Raw genomic sequence first — 18,395 nt, 5'->3', positions numbered from 1 at the left:
TAGAAATGTGGAGAGGTCAGAGCAAGGGGCATCAGTCTGGACGCAGGACCCAGGCCTCAAACCCTGGTGCAGGGGCCTTGAACACCTGCATGGACTTCCCGATCCACTTCTACCTTGGTGACCCACTCACCATCAAATGGGCAGACCTGGAGCAGGACCTCTTTCTCTCTTTGAAGTCTTAAAGCACTTAGGGGCCTGGAGAGCCAGCAGGGTAGGGGAAAACCCACATGCCAAGCTTTTTAGACAGCAGGATATAGTGGCTGGAAAATGCTTGGTTATCACAACTACCTGTCCTGATCAGGCTCCAGAACTTTGAGCATTCAGACTCCTTATTTCTAGGGCCCTTTTCCTGACAGAGTTGCCGAATTGTTACCAAGCAAAAGCATGGGGTTGTGGGTTATGATCGTTCTCTGCCTGGTGAGTTCCAATGACTGATTCCTGAGATATCGGGGTTTCAGTGACCAATTCCTGCGAAACATAGGGTTTCAGAGAGAGTGAGTTTATTGCTAAGCAGGAAGCAGGAGATCAGATGGCCTATTGGCCAAAATGTCTCCAGGAGTCTCAGGAGTTGAGGGTTTTTATGGATTCAAACAAGGAAGGGTGGAGTGATTACCATTACAATAGCAAGTGTAAACAAGGGCTGAGACTAGAATAGCCCTCACAATAGTAAGTATAAACAGGCTGAAACTAGTTCAGAAAGGTTCAATAATTTCAGGTATTAATGTTTGGCTATTTTACATTATACTAGAAAGTTAAAAAAGCATCTATGTAATGATTCAGTAATCATAATCACTTGTTAATTCTTAACTCTTGGTTACATTATTATCCCTGTTTTCACTTCCTCAACTCATTTTGCCACCCACTCCAGTATATTTCTTTCTCCTCCTTCCTGAAACTGTACAAGTAGTTAAGTCAGAGGTAACTATTATATTCCTGAATTGTGAGATATCCCATTTCCCCCTTTCCCATGTTTTCATCCTACTTGATTTTTCCATGGTATTGACACAGATTACTACTTGAATCCTCTTACTTGGTTTTCAACACTGCTTGCTCTGTGGTCTCCTCTATTCTCCCAGGGCTTGCTTGCTTCTTTTCTACTCTTTGTCATGTGATACTGGGAAAGGTATTTCATCAACTGTAAAATGGGATAGTGGTCTCTATTGCATAGGTTGTTATGAAGGCTAAATGAGCTATGTGAGTGCTACATAAATATTAACTGTATTGTTTTCTGTAGCAGCTTTTCTTGGTGTTTGGTCTCTCCCTAAGAGACTACGTGTGCCTTGTCCTTACTGCCTCATGTACACTGATGAGTCCCGGATCTCCAGCTTCAGCTCAGATGTGTGAGCATGCTCAGCTCCTATTGGTCATCACTGCTTGGCTTACCAACAGACCCTCCATGTAGAACTCATTTTGAAAACCCCTTTCTCTTCAGACAGTAATTACTTAGTGGAAGGTAAGAAAACTTAGCCAGCTGAATTAGAAAACTAACTTGAGACCTTTTTCTTCCAACTGCCTTCTCAATGGATTTCTGGTAGTCTCATCAGCCTGTTTGTGAAGTTATCTTCTTTATCTGGTCTTCCTTTTTCATCAGTTTATTTGATCAATTAACAAACATTCAAGCCTCATTTCAGGCCCTTGATCTTTTGTCCTTGCCCTTCCAAATAACCTGTGTTCTAGCCTTATTCCTTTTCTTCCCATAAGATTTAATTTAGGTTTCCTTCTTCAGAGAACCTTCTCTAACTGGCCCTAGGCTATTTGGGGCACCAGATCTCTGTTCTCTTCATACTCTACATACAGCTCAATCATTGTTCTTTAATACCACTAGATATTTCAATATTTTCGGTCTTTCTCCCACGAGATTTGCACTCCTTGCGATCATAGGCTGTAGCAGTTATCTTTGTATCCCCAGGACTTGGGAAATAGTATACATCAAAAATGTTTTGCATTAATGTTTCTTTCACCAGTATCTGTACTTTTTCATATGTTCTTCAGAGTGTTCTCTTCCCCCTATGCTGTTTATAAGCCTAGAAAATTCCTATTTCTTCTTTGAACCTGGCTCTAATGCAAACTCTAATGACTTCCCCAAATGGCTAAATATTTCATCTCTTGATGCTTTTTTTTTTGTTTTTTTTTTAAAGAGTACATATTTTATTATTTCTTTTATGTAAAATTCTTGAAAATGAAAACTAAACTATAATGACAGAAAGTACAGTTGACATACAATAAACTACACATATTTAAAGTATAAGCTGATATATTTTGACTTATGTGTGCAACATGAAAATATCGCCATAATCAAGATAATGAACACATGCATCACCCCCAATAGCTTCCTTCTACCCTTTCAAAATCTCTTTCACCGCCTACCCCATCCCACCTTCATCCAAGCTGGCTGCCGGTGATACTTGGTCCTGGGATCCTCTGTCACATTGTACTGTACATGGAGGTCTCTCCTGGTCTGTCCCTTCTCTTCTGGGTTCCATTGACTATAGCTGCTAGCTGCTCCCTCTGGCTTCCACTCCTCTCTCTGAATTTTTTTTTAGGCAGTACCAGGGATTGAATTTAGGATCTCTTACATGGGAAGCAGGCACTCAATCACTGAGCTACATCCACTCCCCAATAAAAGATTGTGTTTTCCTTTGTTTATTTTTAGGAGGTACCAGGGATTGAACTCAGGACCTCATACATGGGATGCAGGTACTCAACCACTTGTGCTACATCTGCTTCCCTGAAGTTTTTAAAATATATTTTTATTACAGAAGTTGTGAACTTATAAAACAATCATGCACATGTGTGAAATTCCCATAAAACATCCCTTCACCACACACTACACTGTTGTGGAACATTTGTTATAGGTTATGAGATAATATCATCAGACTATTACCACTAACTATGGTCCATAGCATACATTTGACATATTTTTCCATACCCCCCCATTAATACAGTAGTACATCTTTGGCATTGATGCAAGAATATTACAGTATTGCTGTTAACTATAGTCCCTTAGTGACATTTATTGTATTTTACCGCTCCTCCACATTCCCACCACCCTGCAATAGTGACGTATATCTGTTCTGGTTCACTGAAGGATATTCTTGCATTTCTAATAGTAACCACAATTCTCATCCACCTCTGGATTCACTGTATTATGCAGTCCCTAGATTATTCTCCAGCTTTCTTTCAACTGACATTTACATCCCTAGACTACCCACAATTCCACTTATAAACCAACCACTACTCACTATAAAGTATTACCATCAATTTTATCCCTTTCCACAGTTTTACACTCAAGCTGATTAAAATTTCTACATACATCAAGCATCATTACTCCTTCAGCCCTCCTCTTATCTCCTAATAACCTATACTCCTGTTTTTCACTCCATGCCTCTATTCTTTGTATGTAGTTCATACTGTGAGATGATAAAATATTTGTCCTTTTGTGTCTGGCTTATTTCACTTAGCATAATGCCTTCAAGATTCATCCATGTTATCATGTGTCCCAATTTAATTTCTTCTTACTGTAGCGTAGTGATCCATCTCATGTATATACTACATTTGTTCATCCATTCATTAGTTGATGGGCACTTTGGTTGTTTCTATCTTTTGGCAAATGTGAATAACGCTGCTATGACCATTCGTGTGCAAATATCTGTTCATGTCACAGTTTTCAGTTCTTTTGAAGTAGAAGAATTTCTGGATCATATGCAGTCTCTATTTAGTTTTCTGAGGAAGCACTAAACTGTGTTCCACAGAGGACGCACCATTTTACAGTCCCACCAACAGTGAAGGAGTGTTACTATTTCTCCACATCCTCTCCAGTACTTACTGTTTTCAATTTATTTATTTATTTTTAATAATGACCATTCTCTCTGGTGTGAGATGATATCTCATTGTCATTTTGATTTCCATTTCCCTAATATCTGAAAATACTGAACATTTTTCTTCGTGCTTTTTGTCCATTTGTTCTTTCTCTTTGGAAAAATGGCAATCCCTTTGGAAAAATCTTTTACCCATTTTAAAATTGGATTACTTACTCTTTTGTTGTTGAGTTGTATGATCTGTTTATAAAGATGGAAATCAAACTCTTAATGGATATGTGGTTTCCAAATATTTTCTCCCATTGAGTGCACTGCCATTTCACCTTCTTGATGAAGTCCTTTTGAATCACAGAAGTGTTTAAGTTTGAGGCGATCCCATTTATCCATGTTTTCCTTCATTACTTGTGCTTTTGGTGTAAGGTTTAAGAATCCACCACCTACCACCAGGTGTAGAAAGTGTTTTCCCACATTTTTTTTCTAGGAGCTTTATGGTTTTAGCTTTTATATTTAAGTCTTTCATCCATTTTGAATTAATTTTTGTATAAGGTGTGAGATAGGGGTTCTCTTTCTTTCTTTTGGGTATGGATATCCCGTTCTTCCAGCACCATCTGTTGAATAACTGTCCTGCCCCAGCTGGGTGGGTTTGACGGCCTTGTCAAATTCATTTTACCATAGATGTGAGGGTCTGTTTCTGAACCATCAATTTGGGTCCAATGGTCTGTGTCTCTCTTTATGCTGGTACCATCTGTTTTGTTGTTGTTGTTGTTGTTGTTGTTGTTTGTTTTACCATAGGTAATATGATTTAAGGTCTGGAAGTCATAAACCACCAACTTTGCTTTTTCTTTAAAGAAGTTTCTGGCTATTTACCAAATAAATTTGATAATTTATCTGGCTATCTACCAAATAAATTTGATAACTGTGTTTTCCAATGGTTTAAAAAATGCTGGGGGAATTTTTAATTGGGATTGCATTGAATCTGTATATCAATTTGTGTAGAATTATCATCTTAATGATATTTAATCTTCCAAACCATGAGTATGGAATTTTCTTCCAATTATTTAGATATATATATATTTATTTATTTAATTTTGCAATACATTGTAGTTTTCTGAATATACGTGCTTTACCTCCTCGGTTAAGTTTATTCCAAAATAGTTGATTCTTTTAGTTGCTATTGTAAATGGATTATTTTTCCTGAATTCCTTCTCGGATTGTGCATTACTAGTATATAGAAATAGCAGTGATTTTTGCATATTGATCTTGTATCCTGATACTACTAGAATAGTTTATTAACTGTAGTAAGTTCATTGTAGATTTTTCAGGATTTTCTAGATATAGGATCATATCATCTGCAAAGAGTGAAAGTTTTACTTCTTCCTTTCCCATTCAGATGTCTTTCATTTCTTTTTCTTGCCTGATTGTTCTAGCTAGCATGTCTATCTCTACATTGAACAGTGGTGACATGAGCACCCTTGACTTGTCCTTGATGTCAACAGGAAAGCTTTCAGTCTTTCACCATTGAGTGTAATGTTAGCCGTGGGTTTTTCATATATGGCCTTTATCATGTTGAGAAAGTTTCCTTCAATTCCTATCTTTTGTAGTATTTTTATCAAGAAAGGATGCTTTATTTTGTCAAATACATTTTCTGTGTCGATCGATAGGATAATGAGATTTTTCTTCTTTGAATTGTTAATGTGGTATATTACAGTGACTGATTTTCTTGTGCTGAACCACCCTTGCATGCCTGGTATAAAACCCACTTGATCATGGTGAATAACTCATTTAATGTATTGTTGGATTTGATTAGCAAGTTTTGTTGAGGATTTTTGCATCTGTATTCATCAGTTAAATGGGTCTGTAACTTTCTTTTTTCATGACATCTGTATCTGGCCATGGTATTAGGGTATAATGGGCTTCATAGAAATAGTTTGGTAGCATTCCTTCTTGTTCAGTTTTTAAGAAGAGCTTGAGTAGGGTTGGTGTTTAATCTTCTTTGAATGCTTGGTAGAACTCACCTGTGAAACCATTTGGTCCTGGGATTTTCATTTTGGGGAGCTCTTTGATAACTGCTTCAATCTCTTTACATGCAATTGGTTTGTTGAGGTCTACTGTTCTAGAGTCAGCGTAGTTGTGCATACATTCCTAGGGACTTTTCAATTTCATCTACATTGTCTAGTTTGTTAGCATAGTTGTACATAGTATCTTCTTACAATTTCTTTCATTTCTACAGGATCAATAGTAATATCCCCGCTTTCACTTTTTGTTTTTTAATTTGCATCCTCTCTCTTTTTTTCTTTATCTGTCTATCTAAGTGTTTGCCAAATTTGTTGATCTTCCTAAAGAACCAATTTTTGGTTTTGTTAATTCTCTCTATTGCTTTTTTTCCTCAATTTCATTTACTTCTGCTCTGATCTTTTTTATTTTATTCCTTCTATTTGCTTTGCGAATAGTTTGCTGTTCTTTTTCTAGTTCCTCCAGCTGTGTAGATATGCCATTGATTTTAGCTCTTTCCTGTTTATTTATTGTTTTTATTTTGCTTATTTAACAATCACTTGTTGAACTTTCTTCTTCCCTGAGATGTCTCTCTTGTCTCTTTGCTTGTTGTTTTTCTTCACTGTTTGTACTCATCTCCTTGTTGTTTTTGATTGTTTGCCATGCTTTGTCTGGTTTTTTTTTTTTTGTTTTTGTTTTTTCCTTCTTCTTTAGGAAGCACTGAGAACCAAATGTAAAACCAGAACTCCCATGTAGGATGTGGACACTCAACTGCTTGAGCCACATCCATTCCCTGCTCATTTGTTTTTGCTCATTGTCTGCTCATTTTCTGTTTATTCTGCTTGTTTGGCTCATCTTCTGCTCATTGTTTTTGCCACTCTGCTTGTTGTTTTTGCTTGATGTCTGCTCGCTGTTTTGATCTATGTCTGCTCATTATTTGCTCATTGTTTGTTGTCTTCTTCAGGAGGCACCAGGAACTGAACCTGGGACCTCCCACTTGGGAGGGGGGTGCTCAATGACTCAAGCCTCATCCACTCCCCTCTTTCTTCTTTTTTAATGTAAGCATTGAAGCCTATAAATTTCCCTTCCAGCACTAACTTTGCTGCAACCCATAGGTTCTGATATGCTGTGTTCTCATTTTCATCTCAAGATATATTTATTTGATTTCTCTTGTAATTTCTTCTTTGACCCACTGATTATTGAAGAGTGTTTGTTTAATCTCTGTATATTTGTGAATTTTCCCTTTTTCTACCTCTTATTGATATCCAGCTTTATTCCATTATGGTCAGAGAAAGTGCTTTGTACAATTTCAGTCTCATTGAATTTATTGATATCTGCTTGTGACCCAACATATTGTCTATCCTGGAGAAAGATCCATGAGCACTTGCAAAGAATATGTATCCTGCTGTCTTGGGGTGCAGTGTTCTATATATGTCCATTAGGTTTAGTCCGTTTATCATATTATTCAAGGTCTATGTTTCCTTATTGATCCTCTGCCCTGATTTTTTAATCCAATGCTGAGATTGGAATCTCCTACTATTATTGGAGAGACATCATTCTCCCTCCAGTTTTGCCAGTTTTTGCCTCATGTACTTTGGGGAATCCTGATTAGATGCATAACCTTTATGATTGTTTTTCCTCCTGGTAAATTTCCCCTTTTCTTGATATATAATGTTCTTATTTGTCTCTAATAACACTCTTGCCTTTAAAGTCTATTTCATCCAATAAGTATAGTACTCTAGCCTTTTTTTGGCTACTACATGCCTTGAATAACTTTTTCCTTCCTTTCACTTTCAATGTTTTGGTATCCTGCAGTCTAAGGTGAGTTACTATTAGAGAGTAAATTGGTGGCTCATATTTTCTTATCCATTCTGCCAGTCTTTGTCTTTTGATTGCGAAGTTTAATCCATTAACATTGTATTTTATTCCTATGAAGGCAGTTCTTATTTCACCCGTTTTGTTTTTTTGGGTTTTATCTGCCATAATTTATTTTCACCACTCTTTTGACACTATCAGTTACTTTTACTAAATATCATCCTCATTTATAGATTCTTTTCCAAGCCTCTCTCTCCTGTCTTTCCTTTCAAGCTGTAGCACTCCCTTTAGTATTTCCTGCAAAGCTTTTCTCTTGGTCACAAACTCTGTCAGTTTCTGTTAATCTGTGAATATTCTAAACTTACCCTCACTTTTCAAAGACAATCTTGCTGGATATAAGATTCTTAGCTGACAGTTTTTCTCTTGCAGTATCTTAAATATATCATATCTCTGCCTTGTTGCCTGCATTGTTTCTGATGAGAAATTGGCACTTATTTTTATTGGGTATCCCTTATATGTTATACGTCACTTTTCCCTCGCTGCTCTCAGAATTCTCTCTTCATCTTTGGCATTTGGCATTCTGATTAGTGTGTGTCTTGGAATTGGTCCATTTGGATTTATTTGGAAGAGAGTACATTGTGCTTGTTGGAGATGGGTATCTATATCCTTCAATAGGCTTGGGAAATTTTCTACCATTATTTCTTCAAATATTACTTCTTCCCCTTTTTCCTTCCCTTCGTGGCACACGCATGACGTGTATGTTTGTGCATCTCTTGTTGTGATTTATTTCCCTGAGGCCCTGTTCAATTTTTTCCATTCTTTATCTGTTCTTTTGCATGCTCACTTTTGGAGACAATGTCTTCAAGCTCATTGATCCTTCTGCCTCCTTAAATGTGTTGCTATATGTCTCCAATAATTTTTTTTTTTTAGGTCCTAGGGCTGGGGACCCAGTACCTCATATGTGGGAAGCCAGCATTCAACCAGTGAGCCACATCAGCTCCCTTGAATATTTTTTTTCTTTGTTTTCTTGTTGTTTGTTTCTGTTTTTCTGAGGCATTGGGCATCGAACCTAGGACTTCCCATGTGGGAAACAGGCTTTCAACTGCTTGAGTCCATCTGGTCCACCTCCAGTGTATTTTTTCTCTCTGAGATGGCTTATTTGTCTGTCTGCTCATTGTTTCCACTCAATGCCTGCATGCTGTGTCTGCTTGTTATTTGCTTGCTTTCTCTGCTCGTTGTGTCTTCTGCTCATTGTATCTGCTTGTTGTCTCCTTGTCTTCTTTAGGATATGCCAGGAACTGAGCTCAGGACCCCTCATGTGGAAGGTGGGTGCCCAACCACTTGAGGCACACTTGCTTCCTGCTCATTGCATCTGCTTTTTGTGTCAGCTCATTTCATCTCCTCATTTTCTTTAGGAGGCACCAGGAACTGAACCTGGGACTTCCCATATGGCAGGCAGATGTCCAAATGCTTGAACCAAATCTGCTTCCCTCCAGTGTACTTTTCATTTCATTCATTATGCTTTTCATTCCCATAAGAGCTGCTATTTTTCTATGTATGCTTTCAAATTCTTCTTTGTGCTCACCCACTGTCTTCTTAATATTTTTAATCTCTTTACCTACCTCCTTGGATTTATTAAGGAGATTTGTTTGAAGATCTATGATTAGTTGTCTCAACTCCTTTAGGTCGTCTGGAGGTTTATCTTGTTCCTTTGGGCAATATCTTCCTGTTTCTTGTGATCGATTGTAATTTTCTGTGGTGTCTTGGCATCTGGCTTACTGATGTATTTATTCTGGGCTCAGTTTCTCTCATTAGTTTAGGATTTTCTTGCCTTTCTCCCTTGCTATTGTGTAGTAGGAGCCAAAGATGTAGTTGGTACTCCAGGTTGTGGAGGCTGAAGCTGCCCACATCACCTCAGGAACTGATAAAGCTTCTCCCAAATTTCTCCTCTGCCAGGGATAGGGATGAATCCACAGCCATGTGTTATAATCCAAGTTGTGCCAGCAAAGACCACCTGTAGTTGCCCAGAGAGACTGATGAAGCTTCACACCCCTTCCTCCCTTATATCAATCAGGGATGGAGCTGCAGGTATGGGCAGCAGACACATGCTGTGTGGGTCCAACATGACCGCAGTTCCCCAGGTAGACAGATGTAGCACCGGCACCCTTCTTCCCCTGCTAGGGGTATGGATGGACCCTCTGGAGTGCCTTACAATCTAATCTGTGTGGGCTGACTGTATCTGCAGTTTCCCTGAGAGGCTGTGGTAGTACTGTACCTTCTGCCTTTAGGGGATGGGGATAGATCCACAGGTGCCCAACAGCTTTGTACGTGTAGTCCCAATGTGCCTGCTGTTGCCCAGAGAGGCTGAGAAAATACCAGCCTCTTCCTATCCTATGTGAGTGGAGGGGTGGAGATGGAGTTGAAGGCATTCAACAACCAGTTCTTTTGGGCCAAAAGCACCTGCATTTGTCCGGAAAGGCTGAAGAAACACAGCTCCCCCCCTGTCCTACTGGGGGCTAGGCATGCAACTACAGGTACCTGGGGAATCCAGTGTGTGTGGGCTGAAATTGTCTGCAATTGCCCAGGGAGACCGAGGAAACACAGCTCCTCTCCTGTCCTATTGGGATGTGGGGATGGAGCCCCAGGTGTCTGACTATTCAGTCTGTGCCATCAAAAGAGCCTGCAGTTGCCTGGAGAGGCTGGTGCAGGTCTCGCCAGCTTCTTCCCTGCTCGAGGTGGGGCTGGAATCCAGGCTAGGGCTGTAGTCTCATCTGGGTAGAAGAAGCTGGTCCCTACCATCACTGTGACTTTCAATCAGCCTGGCTTCCCCTCAAGCTGGGGGTGGATTTAAAATGGTGGCTACTGGCCTCTTTCTGATTTGGACAGTTATCAAACTTTACCTATTCTTAGGGTTATACCTGAGCCAGCCAGATTGGGTCAGATATCACTGCTCCCAGTATGTGCATAAAGTTTACTATGCTCCTTATGGAACAAGGACCATGGATTTGCACAGTGAGCACAGGCAGGTTTACTGCAGAGCCGTTAATGAGCCGGGGGTGGGCCAGCCAGGGCACCATGAGCTTCTACAACATTAAGGTGTTGTTTTCTTGATTCTGTGTTCACCCTGTTCCTGCAGTCCTTTTAAATGTTTTTTGGAATTTTGAGAAACATGGTTTTGTCACTTCTTGCTGGTTGTTCAAAGCTTCTATGGTGATGATGGAACTCTGAACTTCTCACTTTTACATTTTGATTGGGGCAGCACCTTTGTCCATTTTTTTAAAATTTGGTTGTTTGTCTTTTTGTTGTTGAGTTGTAGGAGTTCTTTGTGTATTATGGATATATGGCTTACAAATATTTCTTCCCATTCTGTAAGTTGTCTTTTCACTTTCTTGGCAATGTTCATTACACACATTTTTGTTTTGATGAAGTCCAAGTTGTCCACTTTTTCTTTTGTTGCTTGTACTTTTGATGTGCAGTCTAAGAATCCACTGCCTAATATAAATCCTGAAGATAATTTACTATGTGTTCTTCTAAAAGTTTTATCATTTTAGACCTTATATTAAGGTCTCTCTTCCACTTTTATTAATTTTTATATATGGTATGCAGTAGAGGTCCACTCTCATTTTTTTGTACATGGCTATCTGGTTGTGTCAGCAGATTTTGTTGAAGAAACTGTTCTTTCCCCATTGAGTGGACTTGGCATCCTTATCAGAACTCAGTTGCCATCGATGTGTGGGGTTATTTCTGCACTCTGAATTCTATTCTATTGGTATCTCTGTCCAGTCCTAGTACCATAGTATTTGAATACTGTAGTTCTGTAATTAGTTTTGAAATTAGGAGGTATGAGTCCTTCAACTTTGTTCTTCTTTTACAAGATGGCTTTGTCTGTTTGGGATGCCTTGCTCTTCCATATGAATTTGATGGTATAGTTTTCCACTTCTTCAAAGAAGGCTGTTGGAATATTGATTGAGATTATATTAAATAAATAGGTTGCTGTGGTTAGTATTGACATCTTCATAATATTAAGTCTTCCACATATGAGCATGGACTATCTTTCCATTTATTTAAGCCTGTAATTTATTTCTGTAATGACTTGTAGTTTCTGTGTACAATTATGTGATATCATTTAAATTTGTTCCTATGTTATATCACTTAAGTTTGTTCCTAGATATTTTATTCTTTTAGTTGTTTTGTAGTATAGACATATTTTAAAAGGGAGAGCAGATATAGCTCATGTGGTAGAGCACCTGCTTCCCATGTAAAAGGTCCTGGGCTCAACACCTGGTATCTCCTTAAAACAAAACAAAACAAAAAACTGCGTAGTTGTTATTGTAAATCAAATAGCTTTCCTGATTTCCTTTTTTGGACTGATTATTGCGTATGTACAGAAACACTACTGCTATTTGGTTTTGTCTTGTATTGATCGTGTACCTAAGCCCTTCACCTGATTATATTTATTTAGATATATTTTTTATTTATTTTTAAAAGATCCATAGATCACACAAAATGTTACGTTAAGAAAGACAGGAGATTCCCATATACCCCACTCCCTACATCCCTCACTTTGCCCACATCAACAACTTCTTTCATTAGTGTGGTACATTCATTGCCTTTGATAAACACATTCTGGAGCACTGCTACCCTACATGGATTATAGTTTCCATTGTAGCTGACACTTTTTCCTATTCCATTCAGAGGGTTATGGCAGAATATATAATGTCCTGCATCTGTCCCTGGAAAATCATTCAGGACAACCTCAAGTCCTGAAAATGCCCCCATATCACACCTCCTTTTTCCTCTCCCTGCCTTCAGCAACTCCAGAGGCCACTGTCTCCATATCAATGATATCATTTCTTCCATTGCTAGAGTCACAATAATTCTATAGTAGAATACCTGTAAGTCCACTCTAGTCCATATTTTATTCCCCAATCCCAAGGGCCCTGCAATGGCAATGCCCACTCTACCTCTCAATTGAGAGGGGGCTTCGATCCCACATGGCTGATGACTGGGAAACTCCTGTACATAGCTGTAGACTCTCGATTCTTTGGTGTGGTGATTGTCCATCCTCACCTCCCTGTCAGCTCATCTGGGTAAGTCCAGTGAACTTGAGAGTAGGTGCAGCAACTCCGCTGAGGCTCAGGGCCCAGGTAGCTCAGGGACAGCCCAGAGATTCAAGTCTCTTGGGCATACACCAACCACAGGTTCAATAAAAGGGACAGAAGTGGCATGTGTAGAGAAGTCAGATCTGAGTCTCGGTCATGCTCAGGAGCATAAATTCCAAAGTAGGACCCAGTGGCAAGGACCAAACTCTGGAGCCGTCTGCCATGACCGTATGACCTGGGTGTTTCTGTAGCCCTCAGGAGCACCACTACCTGGTGTGGTATCTACTTTCCTTTGCCTGATTTTAATTGCACTAATCACCCATAATATTCCTTCATTTCTGAAAGATCTTTCCTTTCACAACTTTCTGTTTTCTTCCCTGATTTCTTTTCCACTTACTGGTGTGTTACTTTGAGAGCATCCCTCAAGGTTTAGTTTTCTGGCCTCATTTCTGTAGTCTTTTCTATTAGAGAATTAGATGCTTTTGTGACTTTCTCTAACCCTCAACACAGATGACTCTTTTTTTCAGTAGCCCTGGTCTCTTTCCTAGGTCCCACTTAATTGAATCTTATTAGTCTCCTAAAATTGCTATGTGATGTATCATCTATTGCCCATAATTTTCTTTCCTCATTTGTAGTATTTCAGAAAAAAAATTGAAATAGAATGAATTCAGACCTGTCAGATTTTGGCTGTACCAGACAGTGTATAGAGTGCCTACATAGAGTGATAATGTAAAATTTCAAAACTTTTTATGTTTTTCCTAGAGAACACAATGGTAGGTGAAGACACTTCTCTAAGAAATCGGCTGTCAAAGTCGAGTGAAAATCTTAAGGAAGATGAAGACCAAAAGCAGAATGCTCTAAAGGAATCCCTAGAGACTCAGAATAACGGTGAGTCTTTTAATTTTTCAAAGTGAATGAATGGAATAGAGAACAAATTCAAGCACATGGATTTCCATCTCTTTAGCACTCTCCTTTGTAAATCAATACTGCCTTTAGGCAGTGTAGAGGTACAGAAGAGAAAAAATTAAGTGATAGAGGTTATGGAAAGAAATGTTTTAACTGCCAGTCACAGCTGTGTTTAGAACTATTCATGATACTGATGTGTAAATTGCTAAGCATCTCCTAGAGGTGAGCTTTATTATGTAATTAGACCTTGTAACATACACTTGAGTTTAGATCTATATTACATACGGCTTTATATATCTGGTAACCTAAGAAATTAGAAAATAAACCCCTGTTTATTCAGTGTCTATTCATTGGGTATCTACTATGCCTTAGATACTATTACCATTCATTATTATTTCAACCAACTAACCTATCAATATTTATTGAGGTGCCCTGGTAAATGCTGGGCAGTGATTACGATAGACAGGTGTGCAGACAAGTGTTTGCCCTCATGGAGTAACCAGTTAAATGAAGCACAAATTGCCCTGCCAGATTATACACATAATTAGATCGTTGTAAGTAAGTGCTAGTAATTGCTTTCATAGTAGATATAATGAGTATAATGAGAGAAATTAGCAGGGTCCCTAAGTTAGTTCAGTAGGATAAGAAGGTATTTTACCCATTCAGTACTTGGCTATATATCCCAGGAGAAATTAGTGAGAGATTGGGGAGGTTTATTCTTATATCCAAATTTGCTGAGCGCATGAATACAAAGAAGAGTTTGACAGAGTGTTTTTTAGGGTCAAGGTTTAAGTTCATAGACCTGCAAACCCAGCTCGAACTGATGTCATGTATTGCATCAGGCTATTTATTTTTGCAATGACATTTGTGTAGATTTGATTTCAAAAGGATTTGAAATTTGAGGCTTGTTTGGTTAACACATCAGGGTAGAACTTTCTGAGACAGGTTGTCTTTGGCACTCTGAGACTTCTTTCATGAAGAAACATTCTTTTATTTAAAATAATTGTACATATCAGCAGCTGGATCTCTCTAGGAATGTAGATGTTCCTGCTTTTGCATGATGTTTTGCATAATGAACTTTACTGATTGTTAGACTCTTAATTACCTATTTATACAATATTTATATTGGATATTGTCTAATTTTAATGTAATATAACTGTGAAATTTATGAAAAGGGATGAGCTAATATTGGGAAAATATATTCCCCTTCCATGATTTGGGGATAAAATGTTGTTTCCCTTACCCTCATTCCCACACCTTAGAAGGTGCTAACCCCAGTATTTCAAGGCATAAAAAATACTTTCATTGAAACTTTCTGACACTGAAAATCATTATATGTGTCCCCATTTTACAAAAAGCTTTTAAAGTAATCTAATTTCTATGTATATTCAATACTCTTTGTTATTGTCTTAGTTCATTATTTTTTTAACAAGGATTTGCCTTTTTTCTTAGAGAAATTGTAGGTTTACAGAACAAGCATGTATAAAATACAGAGTTCCCATATAACACCTTATTAGTAATACCTTGCATGAGTGTGGCACATTTGTTACCATACAGGAAAGAACATTTTTATAATTGTGCTATTCATGAAAGAACATTTTTATAATTGTGTTATTAACAATAGTCCATTGTTTACATTAAAGTTCACTCTATTTTTATATAGTCCAAGGTTTTTTGGTTTTTCATTTTTTAAAATTTTCCTCTAGTAACAAATATACAACCTACAATTTCCCCTTAAACCTTGAATGAATAATTCAGTGCAGTTAATTACATTTACAGTGTTGAATCACTATTATGTTTGTGTATATATATACATATGTATGTTTTAAAGATTTATTTCTCCCCCCCTTGCAGTTTGTTTTGCTATCTGTGCTGTGTCCATTTGCTGCATGTTCTTCTGTGTCTGCTTGTCTTACTTCGTTGCATCGTCTTGCTGTGCCAGCTCTCCACGGGGCGCGGGCCAGTTTGCCTTCACAAGGAGGCCCTGGGACGTGAACCCATGGCCTCCCTTATGGTAGATAGGAGCCCAACTGATTGCGCCACAGCTCCTTCCATATATATTTTTTAATATATTTTTTTATTTATTTTTAATGGATGCATAGATCACGCAAAAACATCACTATATTTCAGTCATTCCAGATTTTAGTGCAGATATTAAATTGTACTGTTTAGTTTAAATCAACAAGTTTGGCAGCCTCCTTAATTTAATGTAAGTAATGTTGATCTGAAAAAAGAATGTGCTTCTCCACTTATTTAAACATTTTTACCTTGGGGAGGAAGCAGAATGGTAAAATGTGGCTTTCAAGTAGCAAGGACTTCAGGATACTAAGTTATACCAGTCAGTGCCGTTTACCACCCAGGACCTGCAACACCTGCACCACATGGCAGCTTGTTACAAAGATCCCACCTCAGGTCTAATGAATAAAACTTTCCTTTTAATAATACCTCCAGATGGGAGAGATACAAGTTAAAATTTGAAACATGACTTTTTAGGGGCTGTTCCCATTTCTATGCATGAGAATCACCTGTGCAATGGAAACAAACCATCCATGAACAACTAGCAGCTTTTTGGGCCACATTTAGAGCACCTGCATCAGAATCTCCAGGGGATAGGATACAGGTTTAATCTGAAAAGCTTTTTGGGTAATAGTGATTTGTATCGCTGATTGAAAACCACGGTTATGAAGAACTCTGGGACCCTCCCAACTACCCGATGATGTCATCACTTTTACAAAGCCTAAGCATTTGTTTATGAAAACTTCCTGAATAACTTTGGGATTCTTATTTTGTGGTTTGTAATTCTAGTAAGATGACTTTGTGTTCTTCTTTGCCCAGGTTACTTCTAGTTAGTACTTTCATTCCTTCTTAGAATGGTCCCAATGTTGATGATAAATTATATGGTCATGCAGCTTTTGAGTTATTGAATTACTAGTGAACATCATAGGGACTTGCACACTATTTAGCTCACATTTTCACAAAAACTTTTAAATGTCAGAGTATTTTTAGTTTACAATAGTGCCTATTAGGTGAGATTATGATTCATTGGCTTTCTTGTATTTTTGTTTATTTGTTTGGAGGAATACCAGTTCTGAAGATATAGCTTTTCTTGTTCTAATTGAAAATAATGTGATCATTACCTGATTTTTAAAGTAATATGTGCTCATCTAAAGAAAGCTTTATTTCTTTATCCCAATTCTATTCACTTTTTTATTTTTTATTTATTTCTGTCCCCTTCGCCCCTGCCACTGCCCCGTCCCTGCCCCGTCCCTGCCCCTGCCACCACCTCCTAGTCGTCTGCTTTCTATGTCCATTCGCTGTGTATTCTTTCTTATCAGCAGCAACAGGAATCTGTGTTTCTTTTTGTTGCGTCATCTTGCGTGTCAGCTCTCTGTGTATGCGATGCCATTCCTAGGCCGGCTGAACTTACTTTCGCACTGGGCAACTCTCCTTACAGGGCACACTTCTTGCACATAGGGCTCCCCTACGTGGGGACCCCCCTGCATGGCACGGCACTCCTTGCGTACATCAGCACTGCGCATGGGCCAGCTCCACAGGGGTCAAGGAGGCCGGGGGTTTGAACCGCAAACCTCCCATGTGGTAGGCGGATGCCCTAACCATTGGGCCAAGTCCGCTTCCCCCTAAAGAAAGTTTTAAATTGAGATCTATCATAAATATAGCAAAGTACACAAATCTTAAGTGTATAAGTTGAATGAATTAATTCCAGTATACAGACAAGATTAAAGTATTAACAATAATGACCTGAAATCCTGACAGTGAAAAATGAGTATACATTTTTATACATATATTTCATTCTTATAAATATGTAATATTTTACATATATAAGATAGTTTGCATGTTGTTTAATAACTTGGGTCTCAACAATAAATTGTAGGCATCTTTCTATTGTTAAATAATGAATATCTGCCAAGTATTATATTCTGTATGTCATGCATTTTGCTTTTCTTTTATTATAAACAAACTGTAGCCAACATCTTTGCTTTTTCAGAGTCAAAGGACTCTGCCATTTTTAAATACTTATTCTGATAAATGGTATCATGTTATAACTAATACTTTACACTCTATGAAACTCATCCTGCTGAGTTGTTGTTTCTTAAGTCTGTTTAAAATTTTTAAAGCATTTCTTCTTCATTACCTCTTTTCTTGGCAGTTTCTGTAGTTAGCTGTCATTTCTGCTTTGACTTTCTGATTTGTGTCTCTGGTAATATGCTATAGAATGGTTCACATCTGGAAGTAAACAGAAACTGAATGATGACCCTGAAAGAATTAACAGGAAAAGCTGTTAATTTGGATTCTTATCTAGACTCTTGATTCTGCCATAAACCAGTTCTAATGGGAGTGTGATTTGAATAGAGGTTAGCCAACATGCTTTTTCTTCTTTTTCTCTGCCTCCTCCTTTTCTCCTCCTTTCTCCCTCTCTGTCCTCTTATTCTCTTCCTCTTCTTTTTTCCATTCACTTTTTCCTAGTTTTAAAATTGAGATATAGTACTTCACATATCATAAAACTCATCATTTTAAAATTTCCAATTCCGTGGACACATTATGTTCACAGGATTATGCAACTGTTGGGGATTGAATCATGTACCCTACAAAAGGCATGTTCAGGTCCGATCCCCTGGTCCTATAGGTGTCAACAGATTTGCAAATAGGACCTTTGAAGATGTTATTACTTAAGGTGTGCCCAAAACTGAATGAGGGTGGACCTTAATCTCATATGGCTGAAGTCCCTAGAAGCAAAGGAAAT

The 18,395-nt window shown here is 38.2% G+C and overlaps 1 protein-coding gene across 3 annotated transcripts in view; it reads left to right on the top strand.

The window, feature by feature from the left end:
* The window catches only part of LOC101443584 (sterol O-acyltransferase 1), a 115,416-nt gene that overhangs the window by 27,476 nt on the left and 69,545 nt on the right, over positions 1 to 18,395 (top strand). For all 3 annotated transcript variants that reach the window (XM_071207588.1, XM_058274804.2, XM_071207587.1), the window contains exon 2: positions 13,490 to 13,615. In XM_071207588.1, coding sequence (XP_071063689.1) covers positions 13,498 to 13,615 — 118 coding nt within the window. In that variant the 5' untranslated portion in view covers positions 13,490 to 13,497. The remainder of the gene's footprint in view (positions 1 to 13,489; positions 13,616 to 18,395) is intronic.

This window comes from Dasypus novemcinctus, chromosome 13, assembly GCF_030445035.2.
Source record: "Dasypus novemcinctus isolate mDasNov1 chromosome 13, mDasNov1.1.hap2, whole genome shotgun sequence".
NCBI lineage: Eukaryota > Metazoa > Chordata > Mammalia > Cingulata > Dasypodidae > Dasypus > Dasypus novemcinctus.
Note: the sequence above shows the minus strand (reverse complement) of the source record. Positions and strands in the feature narration are given on the sequence as shown.